Source organism: Stenella coeruleoalba (assembly GCF_951394435.1).
Source record: "Stenella coeruleoalba genome assembly, chromosome: 13".
Classification (NCBI taxonomy): Eukaryota; Metazoa; Chordata; class Mammalia; order Artiodactyla; family Delphinidae; genus Stenella; species Stenella coeruleoalba.
In genome coordinates, this window is record NC_137159.1 from 40,921,046 (window position 1) to 40,944,568 (window position 23,523).

The following is a 23,523-nucleotide window of genomic DNA, read 5'->3' on the forward strand; positions in this document are numbered from 1 at the left end:
AATGTTCTCTAAATCGTTTTTGAAAACCTTTCAGAAACATCTACTATTGTCATTCGTTCTTGTTTGTTCATTAATTGATACAGTCAGATAATTTACTGTGTGCCTAATATGTACACAGATACCAATAAAGATAAAAAAGACACACCTATTGCCTTCAAGAGCACTAAATCTAAACAAGTCTGGTACCGCATCACGAAGAAAGGTAAACTCTGCCCTGATCTTGTCTGCTTATCTTGGATGATCACTATATTTTCTTCATGAAAAATACAATGGAAGAAATACACAAGAATGCTTTGCATGAAAAGGAGTATCAAGAGGAGAGAGACAGGCAAAATTCACATGAAATTCTAGAGGAAGGGCTGCAAATATTTTAAAGTTTTCTTCTTGTTATATTTTATTGACAAGGGAAGGAATTTCCCCCAAACTGGAATACTTTATTAAAACTAGGGAGGAACAATCACATAAAGATCGATCCAATAGCTCTTTACTTCTACAACAATTTAGGAAAGACCTGTCTATCTTCCTGAGGTTAGGCAAATGCTTCTCTTTGCACTCATTTGCCTTCATTCATTCCATTTATACCATATGTTTGCCCCTGCCTTAGCATCTCTGAGGGTTAAAAATTAGGTAAAAGGCCTACCAAAGTATTCCAAGCTGTGTGGATGGCAAAAAGAGGGCTTGAAAAATGTCTACGATGGCATCTGTAGATGTTAGGAAGGTGAGGGTGTCACTGCATGTGTACACTTCACGAACACCATCCTCTCATCACTTTCACTGGACGCTGCATGCTCAGGTGGACCCGGGAGGAGAAAGTACCTTCACTTCTTCTAGGAATGTTATTCCTCCATCGCCATGTTCCAAACCTTCCCTCAAATCCTCGGGCTCTTATTTTTGTGTTTTCTAGATGACAAAGACATTTAGACATAGTTATAAAGTCAGGTCTTCAGCAAAATAGAACATCTGTATTTTTTGAGGATGACTTTTGTACAGTTCCTATCCAAAATTTGTCAGAATGAGACACAGAGATTCAGGAATAAAAGAGATTACAGGAGTTGCCTCTGATACCCTTAAAAAATGCAAGTCACTGTTTTAAACCTAGGATCCCAATACTTCAATGTAACTTTATTCAAATTAATGTACACTGACTAAAGTACCTGATATGCCCAACAGTTCATGAGTTCAATTAATTGTCTTCAAAAGAAGGAATAAAAAGTACATACCATTTGGCAGTAAGGTCCTGCAGATCTAAAACACGTTTATTACAATGAGCATGCCATTATATCACTATCTGTTGAACTATTTATACACAAACTATTTCTATAAAGGAATTATTCTTAAACCATTAATTAGGCAACCCTTAAAATGATGCCTCCTGGTAAGCTAATGAACCATGTACAGCCTACTTGCTAGGTACGTTTTTCATGCAAGTTCCATTTTGTTCTCCCATTACAGATGCAGTGTAGTCATCATGGTGAAGAGGCAGAATAACGTGCTTTGGATGTGCTATTAGTACCATGTTCCTATGAGCAAGTTACTCACCTTTTCTGTGCTTTAGTTTCACTTCTTACAAAATGGGAATAATTCCCATTGTTATGAGGATTTAAATAACTTATACATAGAGGGGACTTAGACCATTGATCGGCACATGAGAAAGACACAGTAAATGTTTGCTATTTGTAGTAGAAGCAGCAGCGATCACACTGGCTTTGGATGGCGTTTACATACACTCACTGCTGTTGTTTTCCTTGTTCATTTTTATTCAACCTATCTCTAAATTCTAAGCCCTTGTGGAACATTATCAATGCCAATAGGGGCCTCAGGTAATGACAAATTATCCATTTAAGTGTATGTATTCTCCCTACCCCTGAAATCCCCACTACGTTTCAATCGTCCCTTAAAGTGGCTAATTCTGAAGGGACTGTGTCCATGACCATTTGTTTATTTGCATATTGGACATTTCTAGTGGAAACACTAGACACTCAATAATGACGTTAACTATCAACAGTATAGGAAGCTCCCTGATAAAGTTCCTTTTTATTATCTACCTCTCCTTTTGGCCTGCTTCCTTTCTAACTGAGCTAGCCCACACACCCAACCCAGGCTACAGAAGATAAGCACGCGTGAAATACAGAATTTCCGAGTTCCACTTTCCTTCCCCTTCTACCAATCAGTACTTATTAAACTCTGAAGGTAAGTTTACTTATTCTTGACATGAGTTCTTCGCGATAATCATCGTAGGAAAAGAAAGTTATTTCTCTTGCTGCATCTATAGCATTTTCTTATGGCACGTCCAAGCCAACCTGCTCCAGTCTTGAGGGAATGAAAGGAAGTCTCTGAGGAGAGTCTTCTCAGAGGCGGGGGAGTCCGCAGGAGCACCACGTGTCCCAATTTTGAGGTGACTGCTGCAAATTAACATCCTGTCTCCCCTGCGTTCCCGACAGCAGATTGAATATTCTCTTCCTCCAGGTGTCTGTTGATTGCCTGAACTGTGATAGTGCTGCTTGAAATGGCAAGGGGATGGGGTAGATTTGGAGTTATCCAAATCAAAAACACGTTGGAAGAGACTCGCAGTCCAATCATAGACTCTGTGAGGCCTCCTGAGGGTGGTCAGGTTTTCAGCAGAATATTAGTTGGTTACTTAACATATTCTATTGTCTTCATTAAAGGCTTTAAATCCAGCTTTGCTTAATTTTACTAAATAAGATACCTAGAAAATAGAATCCCTTTTCCTCTCCATTGGTATAAGGGGAAAGCATTCCCCTCAATCAGTGCTCTTTCCACATGGGAAGAAAATGTGATACATGGATGTCTGTGTCTGGTCTACTACTAAAATGTGCATAACATCATTTAATGCAGATACTCTTCCTTTCAGATTTTTCAATTGAGGGACATGAGAAATTGGTTTTTTTTGTTTTCATTTAAATTTTCTCTAAGCTCTAAAATGCAACGTTTTGGATTTGAGAAACTCAAGTAAAAGGCAAAATATATCAGAAGTGTCTTGCTAAGTGTTATGTTGGTTTCTAAATACACTTAGGAAAGAGCTTTATTCCAAACAGGATTAACATTCCTCCGGCTCACCTTCTGCAAACATAACTTGCTTCTGCTGTGGCACACTCAAAGGGGGAAAATATTAGATGTGAAATTTATAAAAGGTGGCACACAGAAAAAAAGCAATGCTTCAAAAAAAGCAATGCCTCTAAAAAGTAATATATTATTATTAGAGAAACAGGTGATTGAGTGATGTCACTCATAACTTTTCTCCAACAGCTAGAACACCTGCTCCAACATTGTTTTTGTTCAGATTTGCTTTCTTTCTTTGCTAGAACTACTTACTGTAATAACAACTACATGAAGTCATTTACAAAGGTGACTAAACTATCTTCTGTTAGGGTGTCAAACTGCCCCAAACTGGAAGACCAAATAAGAGTCTAGATGTTGGACTGAGAAACAGTCTTACTGTGAAAGACTGATGGCTATGCTCATCCTTACTGTACATGCTCCCAACGTGCGCCTCACTGCCTTTGAGAAATTCTCACCAAGGCCCAAGGACCAGTTTACAGATTGTTTTTCTAAGTTTTCAGTGAAAACAACCCAGACTGGAATGAATCAACATGTTTAAAGGACTGTTAGGCCACTCTTCTCTCTTCCTAGATCTCAGTGATTGTTACAAAGATGAAGGGTCCAGTCATTCCTCCACCTCTGAATTGTCATTTGACCTATGAGTTACTGTCATTTGACCTATGATCTGCCAAGTTACTGGGGCCCTATTTATTTCTATTGTGTGGGAAGAAATCCACCTTATTTATTATTGGGATCAAATATAGGCGAGAGACATAAAGGTGGTTGAAAATTTACAAGTGTCTGGTGATCGATATTAATAACAATTTTGGGAATTATTTGGTAAAAACTTATTATTAATCAGTATCTAAGAATAGGCTTGGGGGTTGTAAACACACTTCTTATACCAGATTCCTGATTTGTCCACTTATCTAATTTATATGCCTTAGAAATATCTAGCCATCTCAGTGCCATACGTCCTTGAAGCACTGACATCTGCTATTCTAGAAAAGGCTATCTCACATGGTTTTCTATTATAACAACCAAACTTACATCTTAATGGGATTCAATAGGGTTTCTAGAGTAGAGGGAATAATAATTCATGTCTGAAATTGGGGAGCTATGTCCCCACTAACATCTCAAATCCAGTAATCTGTCAACTCTTCCAAAGTACGACTTGATCCTTCCATTTCTTCCCTTCCCCATTTTCGCACCCCTGCTCCAAACCCACATCACCTTTCCCAAGAATACTTAAAGGGCCCCCAACTCACAAATGGTCTCTTCTTTTCCATCCTTCCTCACTCCAATCCATTTTCCACAGAGCAGCCAGAATACATTTTTTCAAATGTTAATCAGATTATGTCATTCACTGTTTAAGTTTTGTTTTCAATTAAGCTTAGAATAAAATCCAAACTTCTTAACTTTGCTGATAAAGCCCTATAGACTCTGGTCCTTCTCATTCTCCAACCACATCTTGTTTCATTTTCCCCCTTTCAAATAGTTCAGTCACAGGCATGGTTTTGAGCTCCTTGAACATGCCAACTCTTTGCATAAGCCATTCCCTATACCTGGAATGCTCTCATCCCTGTCTGAGTTCTCAGTTCAGATGTCTCTTCCTCAGAAAGATCTTCCTTGATTGTCTAGTCTAAATTAGATTCTCCTTCCTACTTTCTCATAGAACCCATTGTACTGACCACAGTTTAATTCCGAGTCTGTGTATGCAGTGTTCGATGTCCATCTCCCCTACTAGACTGGCAACTCATGAAAGCAATCCATTTCATTTGTTTAATTTGTTCAGTATGGTCTATCTGGTACTTGTATACAGTCTGGCACATAATAAATTCTTTTGAAGAGAGGGAGGAAAGAAGAGAGAGAGGAGAGAAGAGAGGGAAAAAAAGAAGGGAGGGAGGGATAATGGAAGGAGGGAAGGGAGGGAGGGGGGAGGGAGGAAGGGAAGAGGGAAGGGGGGAAGGAGAAAAAGGTAGTCAAGCTAGCATATTTTCAATTTTACCCATTTTGTCACTGACAAGCCGTGTGACCTCAAGTAAGGCATATAACCACTCTGTGTCATCTTTCCTGTGTATAAAATGATTCAGCCTCATCAGAGATAGGAAGGTAAGAGGGGAGCATTTGATAAGAGTGCAATCTGCCCTCAAAAATGCAGACAGTTCCCTGCATTTGGGAGAAGGAGGAAAGTTGGAGTAGAAGGGAAGAAAACCTAGAAACAAGTTGGTCCTACTCTGGGGTTGGGTCTCTGCGGGTACCAGAAGGGCAGAGGGACGAAATCCTGAGATAACTTTATTTTCCCAGAGCAAAGAAAACCTGTCCAGGGAGATAGCAAATCTATTGAACTTCCTCACCGCCGGTATTGCACAAACACCATGATTCTCCAGTGAAAGAGAGGGGCCCAGAAAGGGCCCTGGGAGACCCTGAATGCCTGCTAGGTAAGAATGAGGTGTGCCTCCGCGGTGAACTGCATGCACTGGTGATTGTGGCAGGATTGACACATGCTCAGTGGACGGATGCCCCACCAAGGGCAGATGCCTGCCCGCTCCAGCCACCTCCGTCGCCTGGGTACTACTGAAGGCCCCAGAAATGAGGGACAAGTTCGGGGATCTGACGGGAGGAAGCTGAAATGACTGAGGTTACATTTCTGCCTCCTGCAGACTGGGGGTTTGAAGTCAAAGGAGAATAATTTACGTAAAATAGTTACATATTCTTATGCACCTCGACTCAGTTTGTGAGTCGAACTCCAAACCTGCCACATAATCATTTTGATTAATTTCCTTTGTCTTCCACCTCATTGACCACGCACTCTTTGTTCCCCTCATCCTTCACTCTTGTCTGATTCTCTGTCTCCATCTATCTTCTCCTGGTCTCTTCTTTTGTTCTGCTCTCTTTCTCCAGCATTCTCCTCCAGACTTCTCCTTGGTACCCTGCACTGCCTTCCAGCCCACGGTACCCAGAGCAAGAGAAACTGAACCCTGAAATGGTCACACAGTCTGGTCTCTGCCTCCATCATGGGCCTTCCAAGCTCTGCTGCCTTTCCAGTGTTTTATAACCTCTTGTTCTCACCTGCTCCCCAAGTGGCTTTTCTACAGTCTTTTTTTTTTTCCTTTTCTATTAGGACTCCTGTGCGATTTTACTAATAACATTTCCACTGAGCAAAACAGCTTATAAAGAAAAAGGAAAGAAGGACCTCTATGCCTGTGAGATAATGGCCAAAATTCTTCACCCGACTTTCAATACCTTCCCAGAATGGAAGATTCTATGCCATCCCTGCCCCCACTAGTCTCTCATAGAAGCCTTTCTCTCCACCTGCTAAAGATCCAGGTCTTTAGCAAATTCATATATGTTTCATCTTTAGCAAATTCATATATCTCTTAATCTTACCTAATTCGCTGCTTTTGCACAGTCCTTTCCCCTACCTAAAGTGGCCTCTTTCCTCCTCTTCACCTGTGCTAATTTTATGTGTTAAGGAACAGCGGAACACGTTCCTGAACACTTCCTGTACGCTCTAGCCCACATCATCACCCCACCCCCTCACTTCAAAGCTTATATCCTTATATCCTGTATCCTTCTCTTGGACCCTATTCATGTACTGTCATATGAAGTCACCTATCTCTTTACCGTATACATTTTCCCTCCTGAGTGAGATTATTAGATCTTCAAAGTTGGGAACTTATCTTTTATATTGATACTATTATTATTAACAATGAAAACAGTGTTACATAGGTAGCAGGTTCCTCCCAGATGCATCAAATGACGTTTATTGAATGAATCCATGGTATCAACTGAATATATGTTTTTTAATTGAATAATGAGATACGGAAGAAACAAAGCGAGCATGTATTGGGTAAGTGAACGCCTGAAATGAAGCCAGCAGAGTGCCCAGATGTTCTCACCCATGGGGACAGTTCCACAGTTCCAGGTCACAGTTGGATGATATTTACAAGGCTTAATACCATCCTTACTGACTTATCTCAAGTTTTCACTCATATCAGAAATAAATGCTTTTGTCATGGAGCCTAATTTAAAATTCTTGGCATATAGAAGCATTTTATTCATAAAATGACTGCTTATAATTATTTGTTTTGTTTTAATATAACTCAAAGTTACCAGAGAACATTAGATTTTTCTGATGGCCCAGTAAAGCCAAAAGCATTTCAGAAACAAATCTGAGCCAGAGGGCATTATTTTACAGATGAGGACACGGGGGTGCAGAGAGGCTAAATAATACGCCCCCCAAACACACAGCTAATTGGTGAAAAGATCTGGTCTAGAATACAGATCCCTTGAGTCCCCACACCATATTCTCTTCTACATACATCCTGCTGCCTCTATTAGTGAAAGAATGAAAGGACATCCTGCAATATAGACAACCCCCCAATTTTTTTTTGTAGAACAGTACCTCACAGTTTAATTGATCTATGTATTTATTAGCTAATATTAATGCAGCAGAGGGGACAAAAAGCTCACAAACAGTCCACATATTTCACAAGACACACTGCAGGAAAAAAAGTGACTAAGAAGGACCAATAGTATCCTAGGGTCTTGGTGGATGCATTCCTGGGGGAGATGGACCTCTTATTTCTGGGGGAGGGGGTCTCATTCCTGGAGGGGCATGCCTCGAGTAGAAAGAAGCCCGATCGGTGGGCCCATGGATGGTCTCATAGCAGGTGGAAGAGCCATAATTCCTGGAGGTGGGGTTACTCGAGCAGCAGGTGTAGTCCCCCGTCCTGGTGGATACTGAGTTGGGGTTCCAGCAATGTTGCCAGTAGCAGGAACTGCAGCAGCTGTGACAGTGCCTCTTCCTTGTGGGGTCATTACCTGTTGGGATGGGCCCCCAACCCCTCAGACAAGGCCTGCTAATCCAGCAGGAGCCTGGGGCATTGGAACACCAGTTGGAACACCTCTGCCAGCTGCCCTACCAACCCCAGGGCCTCCTGCAGCTCCAGCAAGTGGAACCCAAGCAATGCCAGTATCTCTGGGGGTTGGTCCCTCCAGAGTCATGGAAACCAAGTTCTCCCCTTGCAGCAACACCAGACCCAAAACCCGCTTTTCTTCATGCTCTGGCTACTTAGCATTCTTTGGCTTGATCTTCCTGAACTCATCACAATCGCAGAGGATCAAGTTCATATGCTTGTCAAAAGCCTTAAAGGCACCAAGGAAGATCTGGTCATCTTGCAAGACACATCTCATCCTACAGTAAATGTGCTGCAGCATCTTGCTTCTCTTTCCCACAGTCATGATTGCTTTTCCACCAAATCCAATGTCCACAGGAAAGTTTCAGGATCCTTAAGACCTAAGGGAAGGCTACAGATCAAGGTATGACGAAGGTTCTCCTACAAACAATGCGAGCTGGGGCGGAAGCTTCGAATAGTAGATAGAGCCTGGTTTTTTCCTGTGTTTTTCTCTCTTGGAATCTGCTACCTGGGTGTTCCAATACTGCTTTAACCACCTCTTGGTGTCTCAGCTAAGAATGCCTGTCTCAGTTCCGCCTGGAAATCCACCACAGGTACTTGCTGCTGCTGCTGAGATCGCCTTGGGTACAGGTGGCACTCCTGGTTGTTCAGTGAGGCTGTGCTTCTCCGTTTGACTTGGACTTCTCCCTCTGGTACGTGCTGTTCTGTGGTCCATCTCAGGTGTAAACGGTCCCTGGCCCGCTCCATCGCGCCTCTGGCTGCTCTTCAGAACACAATGTTAGGCATCTCCGGTGGCCGCCCCACTCTACGCTGCCTTTGCTCAGGTGGCACCAACTAATAGGCTGGCTCTCCCTGCCAATTTTTAAAATGCTATAAAAGACTACAGCATAACCTATATCATGCTGTGTGTAGGAGAAGCATAATTCCCAGCACCCTAAGCAAATCCCTGTGGCAGCTCCTCTCAACACAGGCAGGATTGAAATGGATGTAAACTTGTGATCCAGGACTAGGTGCACATGGGACAGCCAAGCTGAGTTGAAGCCAGCGCCAAGACTTCAACCCTGAAGGCGCGGGAATGGCCAAGTGGAAATCAACCACCTCCACCCTCACATTTGCTTTGTCTTTGAAGATCCTCAAGTAGCCATCCCTCCTTAGTCAAGTCCCTCATCCGACTTTAAACTTGTCTCAGCTGTGTTAAAGGGAGGCCCAATGGCCTAGCCCTCCAATGTCACATACGTACCTATTATCAGTGGCCTGCTCATGACAAGGACTTAATCCACTCACACAGGTAGGTGATACCGAAAAACAACAACAACAAAGCAAACTTGGCTAATTAACCAAAAGATTGGATTTCATAGCCCTTTGTTGTTCGCTAACCATGTGGATTTGATTCAGTCTACACATGTGTATCAAGAGGGGATTGGAATAGAAAAATGCTTTTCATATAGTGTTCCCAGGAACACTGGGGTCTCCCAGAGGGACTGCTATGGTTTTATCAGGTTAGGCATCCACATGTCCCCAACCTGACTTCAATCAGACCTGTTCTGTTTTAATCTACATTAGTATCCTGCTTATGCTGAATCAGAAAACAATCCTGTGGGAATTCCCTGGCGGTCCAGTGGTTAGGACTCCGCACTTGTCACTGCTGAGGGCGCGGCTTCAATCCCTGGTCAAGGGATTAGGATCCTGCAAGCTGAGCAGCTTGGCCAGATTAAAAACAAAACGAAACAGAACAAAACAAAGCAACCCCCCCCCCCACACACACAAACACAATCCTTCTTTAAAAAACAATAGTAATAAAAACAAAACTGCCTTGTAAATCCACATGTTCTCCAATCTATGAGGTATCTGGGGGCAGGCTGGGCCTCACGGAGCCTTTCCGATCATACCAGGTAGGTCTGAGCCTGCCTGGGGTCAGTCTGCATTGGTGAAAGTGCCCACCACAGAAACTGAAAGAAGCCCTCTTCCCCTCGAGGGCCCTCTAGGCCATGAGTTACTGAGGATTCTAATTCATCCAAAGGTTATAGATGAAATAAATTACTTTTCTCTATTGCTTAGACATATCGTAAAAAACTCCGGGGTCTTAACAAGTGTAATTCAATTCAATTCAATTCAATTCAATTATATTCTACCCATTAACTTAGTACTGTTACGTGTTGAGGCAGAGATTTGACATTTTGTTGTTGTTGTTTATTTTTGTTACTGTTTTTTTTTTTTTCCAAACTTACCCCAGAAACTGTAGCTTCTACGTCTCCCTATGTAAGAAAACTTAGGGACTGATGTCCTTTTTTCTTTTACGTATTTCCATTAAATTCTTCCAATCTTTATTTAACACCAACTGAGCATCCATTACCAAACTAGGTGCAAGGAGAAAAAAGTTTAAAAGATACAGTCCTTGTACTGAAGGATTTAGTGCGTATCTGAGAGAAGAAACTTCCACACACAACACCAGCAGGTAACAAAGGAAGAGTGTCAGATTAGCTACAAACACCTGCCACAGGTAAACGCTAAATTTGCTTGGTAGTTTGCAAAGGGTGAGACTGGGGCAAGCTGAAGTTCTCAGAGGTTTGTTACTGTTTGTTGAAGGGCTAAAAGTATTTGTACACAAGCGGAGAAACACCCCTTATGGGAAAGGCGAGAAGTTAGAAGACAAGCCCCAAGGGGCACTAAGAGGACCACCTGCTTTGGAGGGAGATAAAACTATGTCAGGGAGCCTGGTACCCAGCCTCCGCCTTGGTGGAGGTTGCTGGTCAAATAACTTACCTGCTCTGGATCACAACCCAGCATCTTCCAATGGAAGTCAGCTCCTGGTCTCCTACATATCTCGAAGACGCATCTCCCTTTAAACGTACTTAATGCTGGCCACATGTTTAGTGCTCACTACCTGAGAGAGAGGCACACGTTATTATCACCATACTCATGGTTTACCACCTGCCTGCCTCACTTGAACCCGTTACTCATGTCATCCCTCTCCCAGGAGGAGCCTTTTGTCATCTCCCAGAGTTCAGGTATCTGCTCTTTGGAAGATGAATTGACTACATGTTAAATTTTAAAGTGACCACTTCCAAATGCTTGGGGGAACATAAAATGGACAATGGTATTAGGTTTGGATTCCTCAGTAAATATGCTTATTTTTCAGGAGTAGAGTGTGCCTGAGGGTCGGTCAGTGCCTTCTCAAAGGCAGTAAGAAACAGCCCGCTGAGTGACTTAGGGAACACAAGTGCCAAATCCTCGTCCAGAGTAGGGGGTCTTCCCACATGTGAACAATCTTCCACATTTTCCTATGTCTCCCATGATCTCTTTTTCCTAAGCTAGCCATGATAATCTGGGAATAAATTCACATTTTCTAAGGGAGAAATACTGCCAAGCTTGTTAATCTCATGCAGATGTGATGTTACTTTTACTATGTTGTAATATGGCTTCTTAAAAAACAAGTTGGAAGGAGGTGGGGGGAGAAAAGCCCACCAAAAAAAAAACAACAAATATTCGCCAACCCATATGGTCAGTAATTGCAGTTTAATGGTCCTCCTATTACAAACCTAAGAGGCAGCAGTCTGAATTACCAGTAGAGTATTAATAAACAGGAATGAGTTAATAGAGCATAAAGACCTTCTCGTGGAACAGTGGGGGAGTTGAATATTCTTTTCTTCAGTCAGCTGTAAGTAATTACTGCATGGTGTGCTTCTGACTATTACCATAACAGAGCAATTGGACGTGAAGAATGGATAATAGTACGGACATGGAGGTATTTTTAGAACATCAGCAGTGAAGCAGGTAACTGGCCTACTCCAGTAGAACCTTTAAATAAGTTTAGAAGACTTTTTTTTCCCCTCTCCTTATGACATTTAGCCAGGATAGAATTTTAAAAAGATCAATCTAATAAATTATTTAAGATAACTTTACAAAGAAGATGCCTGTGATATGTAAATTAGAAGGCAAGAAGGGAGGAAGGAAAAGTCTAAAAAGCCCTGGTGGACGGGAGGCATCTAGCCGACGTTACTGTAACTACATAATCACAGGTTCCTTCCTGCTCCTCTGAGACGACAGCCCGGATGCGAATCTGCTTCACTGGCTCCCACTGGCTGTTCAGGTGAAAGTGAAAATATTCAAATCAGAGCTGTAACTATGATTGCTGGAGTTGTGGGTTTTCTAAAATTGAGTTAGTCATCCTTGGTGATTTAATGATGCATATCATTTATTTTAAAATATTATTACAGGGCACTGACTGAGCGGCGGCACCTTCTTTCCGGGAACTGGCCCTTATTCAATGCGGCGGGGGATATCAGGGGCTGTGGCGGGCTGAGAGGCTGTCTAGCGGCACAACATATGTTCTCAGATGCAAACAGCTTGAGACTTTGATTCAGAAAGGGGTAATTTTGCAAATGCACACAAATATCGTTTAAGGGATATTTTGAAAGAAAAAATTTTTCAGGGTATAGGTCCTTCCTCCTGCCTTCCGGCTGCATGGGCCGATGCTGATTTTTCACTTTGCAGGTTGGTTAAGCATCATGGAGTGTTTTGGTTCTCAATCAAGAATATTCTTCCCAAGTGGTTCCAAAGTCCTGCGCTTGAAAATAAACGCGTGTCCTCTTTGTCTCCTAGCAGCATGTGTCCCAGCGTACAACAGCAGCTCAGGACAGAGCGACGCAATGCCTTTGATTGAACAGTCCTATAGGTTTTAACCTGCCACTCGCATGGGCGGGAAGATTCCTTCAGTTTGCTATCTTCTTTGGGCAGTGCTGCCGGCTGAAATCCAACAGGGGTGGTTAGGAGCCAGGACCCAAGTCCTCCTCCTGGCAGGATTCCCGTCCTACCTTGTGGCACAGGAGCTGAACCAAGCATGAGCTGCCTCAGTGCTAATGACCTCCGGGTCCCACCTGAAAAGAAGAGGTGCAGCCATTGGGACAGGTGGCCATGCTTAACTGATCTCTGCCCACTGCTTTGAAGTCCTCTGACAAACAAACGTGTGTGAAATAAACACGGTCACATTTATTTCTCCTGAAAAACCACATGATTGTGTCTGAGCTCCACCAGCCAGCATACTCTGATTCATCTAGACGCAGTCCCTTTCTTGATAAAAGATGCTGTGGCGCAAAGTTACAGCTGGGGATTTCACTTGTTTCGCTGGTCGTTCTTAATAGAAGTCAAGGGCACACCTGTAGAGGTGTTGTTGTGACCCAGGGAGAGCAGCCGCTTCTCCATGTGGCTGGGTTTGATTTACTTTTTTTTCCCAAGTGTTTGAAAGGAGAATAGCTTTCTTTTCCTTAAGTCTATACAAAGATAAGGGCAAAAGAAAATCTGGCTAATTAAAGGTCAATTTTTTAATCAAATTTTTCACATAGGACCAAGATTAATGGTCATTTCTAGAAAGTCCTCGAGATCTTATGATCAAGGGCAGTTCAGCGATCAGCACCTCTGTGTTTCTGACAGAGTGACATTTTAAGATACTTATAAGTGACTTTATACGTGAGCGCACTGTTTGTGGTCATGAGTGTGCCCCACTTGAACTTATATCACACCCCAATGAATCATGAACTTCCCAAAGGCATGGGCTGCACCTTTGGGGTTTATACCAAGGGTTGCGTCGTATCCCAAGGACCAGCACAAAGACTTCCCAGGGAAGGATATCATCAACAAAGAGGGCTGTCACTATTTTAGACCTAGAAAACCCTCTGGGGAGCAAAAGAATAAGAAGTTTCTCCCAAGAGTGAGACTAAGGGGGAAAAGAAGGCGCCAACGCCTTTATATCTCCAGTTATCTCTCAGAAGCCCAGGGGGAAAGAAATACCTGGAATTGTTAAGAAGCCAAGTAGTTTCGAGGCCACCATTTTACCTCTCCAGTGTTTCAGCTGGGACCACCCTAGTCAAGAATTCTTAGTATTTTCAGGTGTTCCCTCTGAAACACTCAGGCCAACACTCCAATAAGAACCAATGAAAAGGTAAATTATTTAGATTTGAGTATTCAGCTCAATCTGGATAAAACTTTCCAGACTGGTTGACTTCAGCTGCCCTACTCATGGGTTATCATGACAGCCAAGAGAACTCACAAAAAAACTTTTTTTTTCAACATTTGATAAATAATCCTTTGAAAATGTCCAGTTATATGATAATGCGTGTAACAGTGATAATAACTTAGGTCTAAATAATCTCTGCCTACTTCATCAATTTCATCTCCTTACCACCCTTCCAAGGACTTACTTTTAGTTCCTCCATCACCCTGAGCTTATCCCTGCTTCTGGGTCTTCGCACCGTCTGCTGCTTCTGCCTGGAGAGCATTCAGCCTCGGTGTAAATGTCGTCTCCAAGAAACTACTCTGAATAGCTTTTCAGGCATCCTCTAAGTAAAACTCTATTTTCTTCACAGCATTTGTACTAGTTGATATTTGTTTGTCTGTTTGTTTGCATGTGTGCTATTTGAAATGTTCTCAATTCTTGACTCCCTCTCTGCTCTAATGACCATGCCAGGTGACGCGTAACTGTGCATGTTATGTATGCTTAGCTACGTGACTTAAATTGGTTAACTAATGTTGGCAGGTGTGTTGAGAACAGAGCCTTTACATATGCCGTGTGTCTTGCTTGCATCCTGATGCTCCTGCCTTTCCCTATAAGGAAAATACGTCATAAATAAACCGTTTTTGAAGAAGAATGAAGAGACTCTGAGAACAAAACTGAACCTAGTCAGAGGCCTAGAACCAAGTCCCCCGATGACCTGAAGTAGTGCTGCTTCAATCATTAGCAAGAAAGTAAACACTTATTGTTTGAGCCTCTGAGATTTGGGTCATGTTATAAGGCTTGTCATTCATCATTAACGTGCCAATTGCTAGTTGCTATAAAAATTATACCAGAAATGGGCTTCTGCTGTCAAAAAACTTTAAAATATGTATCATTGGGTTTGGGATTTTGTGGTAAGTAGAGAGAAAACTATAAAAAACTGTAATAAGAAGCTGGAAAAACAACCACCCATATGCTGTAGTAACAAAATATTTGATAAAACTACTGACTACAATAATCTAGAAGGCAAAAAAAAAAAATGTACTAAGTGTACCTGTAGCATTGGGCTGGGAAGTTTTTGAGGCAGAATGTTCAGAACATGGGTTGGCTGCTATTATCTGAATTTGATAAGTTACTACAAGAAAGAGGTGAGCTTGGGAAAAAAATGGTTTGCAAGCAGGATTGAGGGGAATTGAGAGAACCTCGAGATTCTGGAAATTGTAAGTTTGAATCATTAAATCATTTCTCTCTATGTAAAGATGTGGTCATCGGAACGTTGCCGTAAAGACAAAGTCAAGAAAGTGGTTTGTCACACCCTTTTTTAGGACCCCTGAAGAGATTCAGGAAACAATTTATGACTCACAGATGACTAACACATGCAAAGTACCTGCACTTATATCTAGAAAGAAGCATGTCTCCAAAACAACTGTGGGTAAGGCATTTGGCACATGTAGTTGACTGGAATCATACATAGCAAATCCATAAAGTTTTTGAGAAAGCTGTATTGGAAAAATTTCCACAGCCTGGATTTAAAAAGACTATGTTTGAGATATATAAAGATCTCTGGCTCCCAAAATCTTACAGGTGGGAAGCAGGCTGAGAAATCAGCCCAGCTGCCCAAGAAGGGCATATTCCCCAGTATTCATCAGAAAAGCCAAAGTTGAGAAAGGAAGGCGATCTGAGAGCAGAGTGCAGACCCACGTACAACAGTATCTCGGTGATAAACTCCCAGGTGCAGAACCAGGGCCTAACCAAAGTATATAACAGCCTCTTTGTAGGGGAACCTGGCAGAATTTCGAACTTGCTATAGACCAGTGACTTCTCTGTTTCTTTAGTTTTTTCCTTGTTGGATACAACTGTTTTAATTGGTTTATCCTGTCCCTATTCCAGAATTGTATGTTAAATGTATGGGGGGTGGCTAACATGTAATTCAGTTCATAGATGTCCAGATCAAGAGCAGTTCCATCTATACCTGACATGAATCATTTGAGCCTGATGCTGTAACTGAGTGAGATTTTGTGGGTTTCTTGGGATGGCAATAAGTATGTCCCATATGCAGAAGGATCCTGAACAATTGCGACCATGAGGGTAGATTGAATTATTTTCAATTCTTTATTTATTTCCTATTATAAAATTATACATTTACACTTTTTCCCATAAAATTTGCAGCTCTTCTCACCTATGAATGAAAATTTCTTCTCTGGTCCATTCATGTTGGGCTTGGTATGTGAATTGTCTCGGTTAATGAAATACTACTAAATGTGACTGAAGCAGAGTTGTAGACTTGCTGGCATGCTCTGGCTTGTTCTCTTGCACTCCTGCCATTCCCCACGAGAAGAACATGCCCCAGGTAGCTGCTGGTCCAGGGAGAAACCAGATAGGCAAGGGGGAAAGATCTGATACCAGCTGACAGTTTTGAGTGAAGATAAACTGAACCATGCTAAGGTCAGTCACCTTCCAGCTGACTCACAGAACTGCTAATAAAAAAATAATGTTTGGTACTTCAATTTAGAGATTTTAGAGTTGTTTGTTTCAAAGCATTACTGTAGGATAAATGCTGACTGATTACATGTTTGTTTATTATCTGCCCTCATGGAAATGTAAGCTCTATGAAAACAGAAACTTTTTCTATCTTGTTCACATATGTATTTCAGTGGACAGAAACATTCTAGGCACATACACATTGCACAACACATATTTTTAACTGAATAAATTAAAAACATATAGTTAGAAATTACCAATTCAACATGAGCTATCTACTAGAGCGCTATTTGGATATACCATTTACGGAAAACTTAAGGTTAAATTCACAGTGGGCAAAGAATGGAATACCTATAGGAAAAAGAAGCCATTTGAGTTCTTCAGAAGAAAAATTTAAAGATCTCCTTGAGTGGTATTGTGGACGGCTGATAGAGGGACAGCTGTGATGACTGGAATAGTTTATTTGGTTGAGAGAAAAAGAGTTACTAGGAGACAATGTCACAGTTGTCTTTATATCTGTCGCTCCTGCACAAAGTGGGTTCTCAATACATGTAAGTTCAAATGTATTGACTTTCAGAACTCATAGATGATATATACCCTACTTTGCCTTTAGTTACGAAAGATATCTACATGATAGCAGATAACGCAGCCTCTACTTACTTCTTCGCTCTGCTGAAAACTCTCTAACTTGGGAGGAGCTTGGTTGTGCCTTTGGGATCAGCCTTGGAGAACATGGTACTCTTCTCTTTCCACAGATAAGCAAACAAACAAACAAAAAACCCAAAACAGGAGCTTCACAGATATTCTTAACAGAACTTGTCTTTTAGCCTTCTATATTCTCCAAATCAACCCATTTTACTTTCTTATTCTTCCTTAGTAACCCTGTCCTTTAACCCAAACATCCCACCCTTAATTTAAGGCAGTACTTCCACTGAACAGTTTATTTCCATCCCAGCCCCTAGTATTTACTATATATTGTGCTGAAATCCTGGAGGTGAAACATTTGAATAAGACATAGTTCTTGCTACCAAGGTGTCTATTGGAAAAGAAAGGCACATAATCTGAGTATGTTGCTTTAAAGCAAGTGCTACAGTTGAACAATACATCATGAGAATACAAAAGTAGGACATCTAAGTGATACTGAGGGACCAACAAAGCACGGAATTTGAAATGGAAGTAGGAGGTAAAGAATGAGGATAATGATGTGAGAGAAATTTCCCCAAACATGCTTTTGTTTATGCTTACATCCAATATAAGAAAATAATATCAGTATAGCCCTGAAAGAAAACTACTGAAGGGTGACCAGATAGGTACTCTTAGAAAAGGGAAAAAGGATTTCATAGTCCTCAAAGACTCTCAGAGTATGGCATATACACCTTACCACAATCTCAAGAAAAGTGATGAAATGGCAAGAAAACACAAAACAGCAATTATTCTGGGAAAAAGAAAAGCAGAATCTACTGACTGAAGCAGTTTGTCCACTTGTTAAAAGTGCTTTGTTTTTTTCATAGGCACTTGGAGTCAGTAGAGAGAAATTAAAAAGCAAATGAAGAAAGTCTAGATTGTAAAAACAAGACCAAATTCTATAATAAAGGAGAAAACAGGATGGAATTTGGTCTGACATAGCAAGGGTGTGAAGGGACAAAGGATCATCAGAGTCTGGAACACTTTATAGAAACTAAAAAAAGAAAATAAAATCTTGTGGGTTGATTCATTGGACAAGATAAGGTGTCCTGAGGCCAAGGCGTTCAAAAGTTTATGTGGTCGATTCTAAAGTTTTCTTAGTAGATGTCATTTTTGAAGATAGCTGGAAAACTTTTGGTTAATTATATTTGTGAAGTAAATGTATATCCCCCAAAGTGCTTGTTTTATGTCTGCTTTCTATTTTTTAATCTCTCATACCTGTCAGGACTAAATGGTGCCAATGACAGTACAAGTTAGTCTTTGAATATTTATCTTCGCTTCTCTCTTTATCACTCCACTCCAGCTGATCTTCCCACCATCCTGAAGGGATATGCAGAGTTGGCGTTCTAATAGCAAATCTTATTCTAATATTTCCTGAAAAGAACTTGCTTCTCAGGTACGTATACGTCTTTTTGGAGGAAGACAATTTTAGTAAGAGAGCATGTAATCTCCTAGACAACTTTTCTTTCAAGGGACACATTAATAGGAACTCTGCCACACTTCTTTATTAACTGAGATACAAATCATGGAAAACCATAGATAATTCCCTCCCAACCACAAATTCTAATATGAAAACTATAAATAATTGTATGATTCTTTTGACAGAAACTGAAGGCAAATCAAAGAATGTTGCAAATAGGCAGATGCCATAATTACATTCTCTTCTTTTAAATGTTTTTATGATCGTCAACACGTCGTAATTGTTATTTTTCGTTGTCTTCCTTTATATATTTTTGTCAATGGTGCAAAGAAATAAAATATCACTGAAAATACATATAGAGGAAAAATTCTTTGAAAAGAATGTGCCTAGTTGAAAATAGCTTATACTTTTGATCTTCATAACAAATTGGGTAGGGTAGGGTAGGGGCGGGAGGTAGCCAGTCAGAGCAGATAAGAGGATGGTTTTTTAGTCATGGATGCCTGGGTAGAATCTGACTCATTAGCTATAGGATCTAGTGCAAGTCAGTTAACATCTCTCAGGCTCAGTTTCCATCATTCGTAAAACAGGTATAACAAACCTACCTCACAGGCTTGTTGTGGGGATTAAATGAGGGAAAATAAAGGCCTTGGTACCTAGGACTAAACAAATAAGTCTGTAATACCAGGTAGAATTAGTATTGCAAAAGTGTTACTTTTTTTCCCCACTTGACACGTGAGAATCCTGAGAGAGAGAGAGATATTTAACAGACATAGGTGTCCATACAAGGAAGGTAGGGGACCATGATGCTGACCACACTGAGGGAAAACCTCCTCTTTGAGCTTTTAATATTCAGAGGCAACTGTCCATGTTTAGCGCTTATAACCAGAAAAAAAAATCCATTAGAAAACTATGTACTGATGTCATTTTAAACTTAATTATGGAATATCTTTTAAACAAATGTGCCAATCTAGTTACAAACTTTCAAAAATACAGTGAGTCATAGTCAGAGCGTTGGCAGAGCCCTGAAAGGTCAGACTCAATCTACAGGGTAGCTCACTATAGTTTCTCCCCCGCTGGCCGGCCAACTCTTACCTAATGACATAATTAAATGGCTATAAAGTTCCATAACTCTTGCCCCTTTAATTAACTGGAGGAAAACCTCTTATCTTCCCAACGTTGAAGATACTGCTCTTTCACTTTGCATAAGTTTCAAAAGGCTAATATTCAAACTCCGTAACAATTGCAAATAGCGCTTCTTATTTTAAAAAATAAATATGTAAGAATTTGAGCATAAGTGCAAACTTTCAACCAACTATATAAAAATCACCAGCTAAAACTGGTTCTGTGTATCTTGTTGTTGGTTTTCACCAAACATCGTTCTAGATAATAAATAAAAACTTAGCAGAAGTCCAAATCCCTGCATCAAATAATTCCTTTGAAAACTCTTTTGGACTCAAGGAGTTTGGCACCAAAACCCTTCCACAGAGGCTCAAGGTCTTTACAAAGAAAAAGTGTGAGCTTGGGACCAGACACAGAATACACGCTGTAAATTTTACAAAAGTTTCTTGAAATCACTTCCATTGTGCCTTTGACCTTCCATTAACTTAACAGTTCTAATTCAAGCAGAAGTTGAAATTATCTCTACTAGATGTATAATAAGGGGATGACCACATAAAAGAAACCCAGTGGAGCCACCTAGCTAGAAAGAGGAAGGAAGAGAATTTATATTCTATAAACTATTATTACTTCCCATGTGACAAAGGCAAGACCCAGAAATTTCTTTATGCTCCCCAAGAAAGTACTCAGGAGGGGCTGAGTTGGGCAGAGTGGGCTTAGCACGGGGGACTGTGATAAAAGTTAGGGTACCTCCTCAGCTGACACTCTGGGCGGACTTTCCAGGACAGGGGCTGGACATTATGTGGCAGAGACTCAAAAAGCATCAGCAAAAACTGAGACAAGTCAGAGGCATCTAGGGGTTTCTGAAGTACTGGCCACATAATAGGAGAGCAGGTCCCAGGCCAAACCTGATGTTGACACCTGCAGGGCAAAGAGCATCCCGTCCCAGGAGAGATCTTGCCACAGAGACCTGCAGGGCCAGACACAGGAAAAGGACCCAAACACCCCTCCCCTCTGCTTCCATGGAGACAGAGCAGGCCCCTCAGCAGGGACGTGTCTTAGGGTTGGGAAGGTTGTGCACAGATGTGAGGTCCATCTGTGCACAGATGTGAGGCATCACCCTCACCTGGAGAACCATGTGCCCTGGTGCAGGCCACACTGATCTGGAGGAAGGGAGCTTTCTGACATTGGTCATCTCAGAGGAGTGGCCTCTTTTTACAATTCATTCTAAGTTTAAGTCTGTGTTAGCTATAGCCTTGTCTCTCAGACACCAGGACATCATCTTGAGGAAGAGAAAAGTGAGGCTGCGGGGGGCACTCTGAAAGAGTGAGCGTTTTCCTAAAGGGACTAAGTCTTTCAATGAAGACTCTATAAGCCATCGTAACCTGGACTAGTCTGAATGTTAAAATGAAAGAAGACTTACAAACCGGAAGTGACTGAAGTATTGCTAATGGATAGTAAGTTGTTTTTACCATTCAATGAAGTGGAATTACATGGGCCAGATGAGAGTTTCTAGAAATTAAAGGGCAGCATTTATTTTCTGCATATTTGAGCGTAGCATAAAGAAATTTCTAGCTCCACTGTGTGTGTGTATGTGTGCCTGTGTGTGTATGTGTAACATAAGGCTCGAGGACTGTATTCTAAACATAATCACGGTTTTCTTCTGCATAATGATATTACAGATGTTTATATTTTTGATTTTTCACTTTTCACTGCGAGAGGAGCAATTTCTCTGCAAGGAACATGTATTAGCTGTTTAAAATCAAAGATGGATAAAGGCTATTTTTAAATCATTTGTTTATATCTGCTAGTTGTTTTTGCCTAAACCCCATCTGTTTTTAAAATCACGTGAAGTATTTGGTCAGTCAGTCCTGTTTCTGTATATGTATAATATGCATACAAGTTTTTATTTTATATAATTTTTTAAACTCATAACTCCTTTCTAACTTTAACTTTGCTCTATCTTAATCTCTTTATTTCAAAGATCATGTTGCATCTCCTTTTTTCTCTTAAAGTTTCAAAATGGCCTTTGGCCAAATGCAATAAAATTTTGCCCTGACCTGACATAAAGCATGGAGTATGTATATGAAAGCACTTTGAAAACTTTAAAGGACTTTAAAAAGGCATGGTGAATTGGTAGGGCAAGGAGGGGGAGAAGGGGCACTGGGAGGAAACACAAGAGGAGGAACTAGGTTGTATCTTCACATACATAAATTTCAAAGGTCCTTCCTGAATGAATTTGCAAACAGAAGCAAATGGAGTCACTGCCTGGCATTCTTGAATGCTCACAATTTTATAACGTTAACCCATGCGTGTGGCAACATAGTACACCCCTTCAGGTTGACATTTTTCTGCATCCTTTGCTGCTGCTAAGAGTAAGGGACTGCCTTCCATAGAGTTACAAGTACCTGGGAGCTACTGGTCTGCTTGGTGGGAACCCCGAGGCTACCTCCTGTACCTATATTGTTAAGAGCTGTCCTAGAAGTGAGTCCTAATTGGGAAAACTCCTTTAAATCTGGAAACTATCTCTAGTGTTTAGGTTTTTTTGTTTGTTTGTTTGATAAGGAGGACCCAGAGATCCCAGAAGAAGGAGAAATTCTAAGAATGCGTTCCCAATTTGGATTGACTTAGAAGATTAAAAGATATATAATTTGATGGCAAAGGGTCCATCTTCCGTTTCCAGGCTCCCCAGTGTCAGCCTATGGCAGAATAAGTAGGTTTTAATGGTGAAGAGCCTATAACGTGGAGTCAGAGGGATTCAGATTCAGATTCCAGGTCTACCACTTGTTAGTTATATGACCTTCACCTCTCTTTGGCTTAAATTCCTCATTGTAAATGGGGATTATAATAGAACTTATTTCATAGGGTTCTTGAGAGATTTAAATGCATCAGTATATGTGAAGTGTGTACAACAGCATCTGGTCCTCACTAAGTGCCCCATAAATACTAACTGTTATTATTAAGAAGGAATCCTCAAGTGTATCCAGACCACCACCAGCCTCTGAGGTTCACATCTGTCCCCCCAAAGAAGATAACCCTGAGAGGGCCTGGAAACTCTGAGAAGGGAATACTTCTAATAGCTTTGCGGAGTTGAAGCATGTGTGATGCCTACCAGGCCTTCTGGATTTGCTTTGGCAGAAGTAGGGTTGGGGGTGTGCTGCGTTAACCACACTTTCTGGATCGGTAGGCTTTGGGATGACCCCATGCTCTGGGATGTGGTTCTGAAACACACCCATCTGGAACAGGATTCAATGGTCTTGTGCCTTCTAACAAACAAGCACAGGAAATGTCTTAACATGGGAAACAATATTGAGTTCATGGATTTCCCATTCTCTCGCCAGCCTTTCTGAGGACTAATGGTTCTCAAGCAGGCATTGAAATGAATCCTATTAGACCACATAGAAAACCTAGGAAATGTGAGGCACAAAAGTGTGCTTTTACCTGGAGAGTCCTTCTCTTGTCTTCCTTTTTTGACCAAAGGAGAAATTACAACTAAGAAGGAAGCAGAAGAATCCCTGAGTAGATGCAAACATTTCTTAAAAACAAGAGCATTACTTCTCGGGTGCCTTCAACATATCCTGGAAGGGCAACTTTCGCAAGATTCCTGGCTTTTATGGGCTTCAGCCAGATCCTTAGCAGGCTTAGGTAAGTTAATATGCAATCAAATTGTTAATAAACACATACATTTTTTTCTAGATGGTATTAAAAATTGATCAGCTGGCCTAATACCACACCTCGCACCTCTGCTCAGAGCAGAGTGCATCTCATGAATACACACTTCGGAAAAACGTTAGAGTTAGTCCTAAGCCACTCCTGCTCTGTTTTAATTCATTCATCAGACACGTAGTTCT

At 41.2% G+C, this 23,523-nt stretch overlaps 1 protein-coding gene, 1 long non-coding RNA gene and 1 pseudogene across 8 annotated transcripts in view; all 3 read right to left on the minus strand.

Annotated features, from left to right (window-relative positions):
- Window positions 1-23,523, minus strand: part of LOC307196374 — a 606,711-nt gene that overhangs the window by 6,460 nt on the left and 576,728 nt on the right. For all 6 annotated transcript variants that reach the window (XR_013831117.1, XR_013831118.1, XR_013831119.1 and 3 more), the window contains 3 exons: window positions 10,746-10,866; window positions 10,211-10,339; window positions 641-900 (listed from right to left, as the gene is read on the minus strand). This is a non-coding gene — a long non-coding RNA (uncharacterized lncRNA). The remainder of the gene's footprint in view (window positions 1-640; window positions 901-10,210; window positions 10,340-10,745; window positions 10,867-23,523) is intronic.
- LOC307196319 (small nuclear ribonucleoprotein-associated protein N-like) lies at window positions 7,604-8,070 on the minus strand (annotated as a pseudogene). The gene has a single exon. The product of its transcript is annotated as a small nuclear ribonucleoprotein-associated protein N-like (transcript).
- On the minus strand, window positions 7,615-9,372 carry LOC307196321 (SNRPN upstream reading frame protein-like). Its single transcript, XM_079941181.1, has one exon. It carries the CDS (start codon window positions 8,727-8,729, stop codon window positions 8,511-8,513), a length of 219 nt encoding a protein of 72 aa, XP_079797307.1. The 5' UTR covers window positions 8,730-9,372; the 3' UTR covers window positions 7,615-8,510.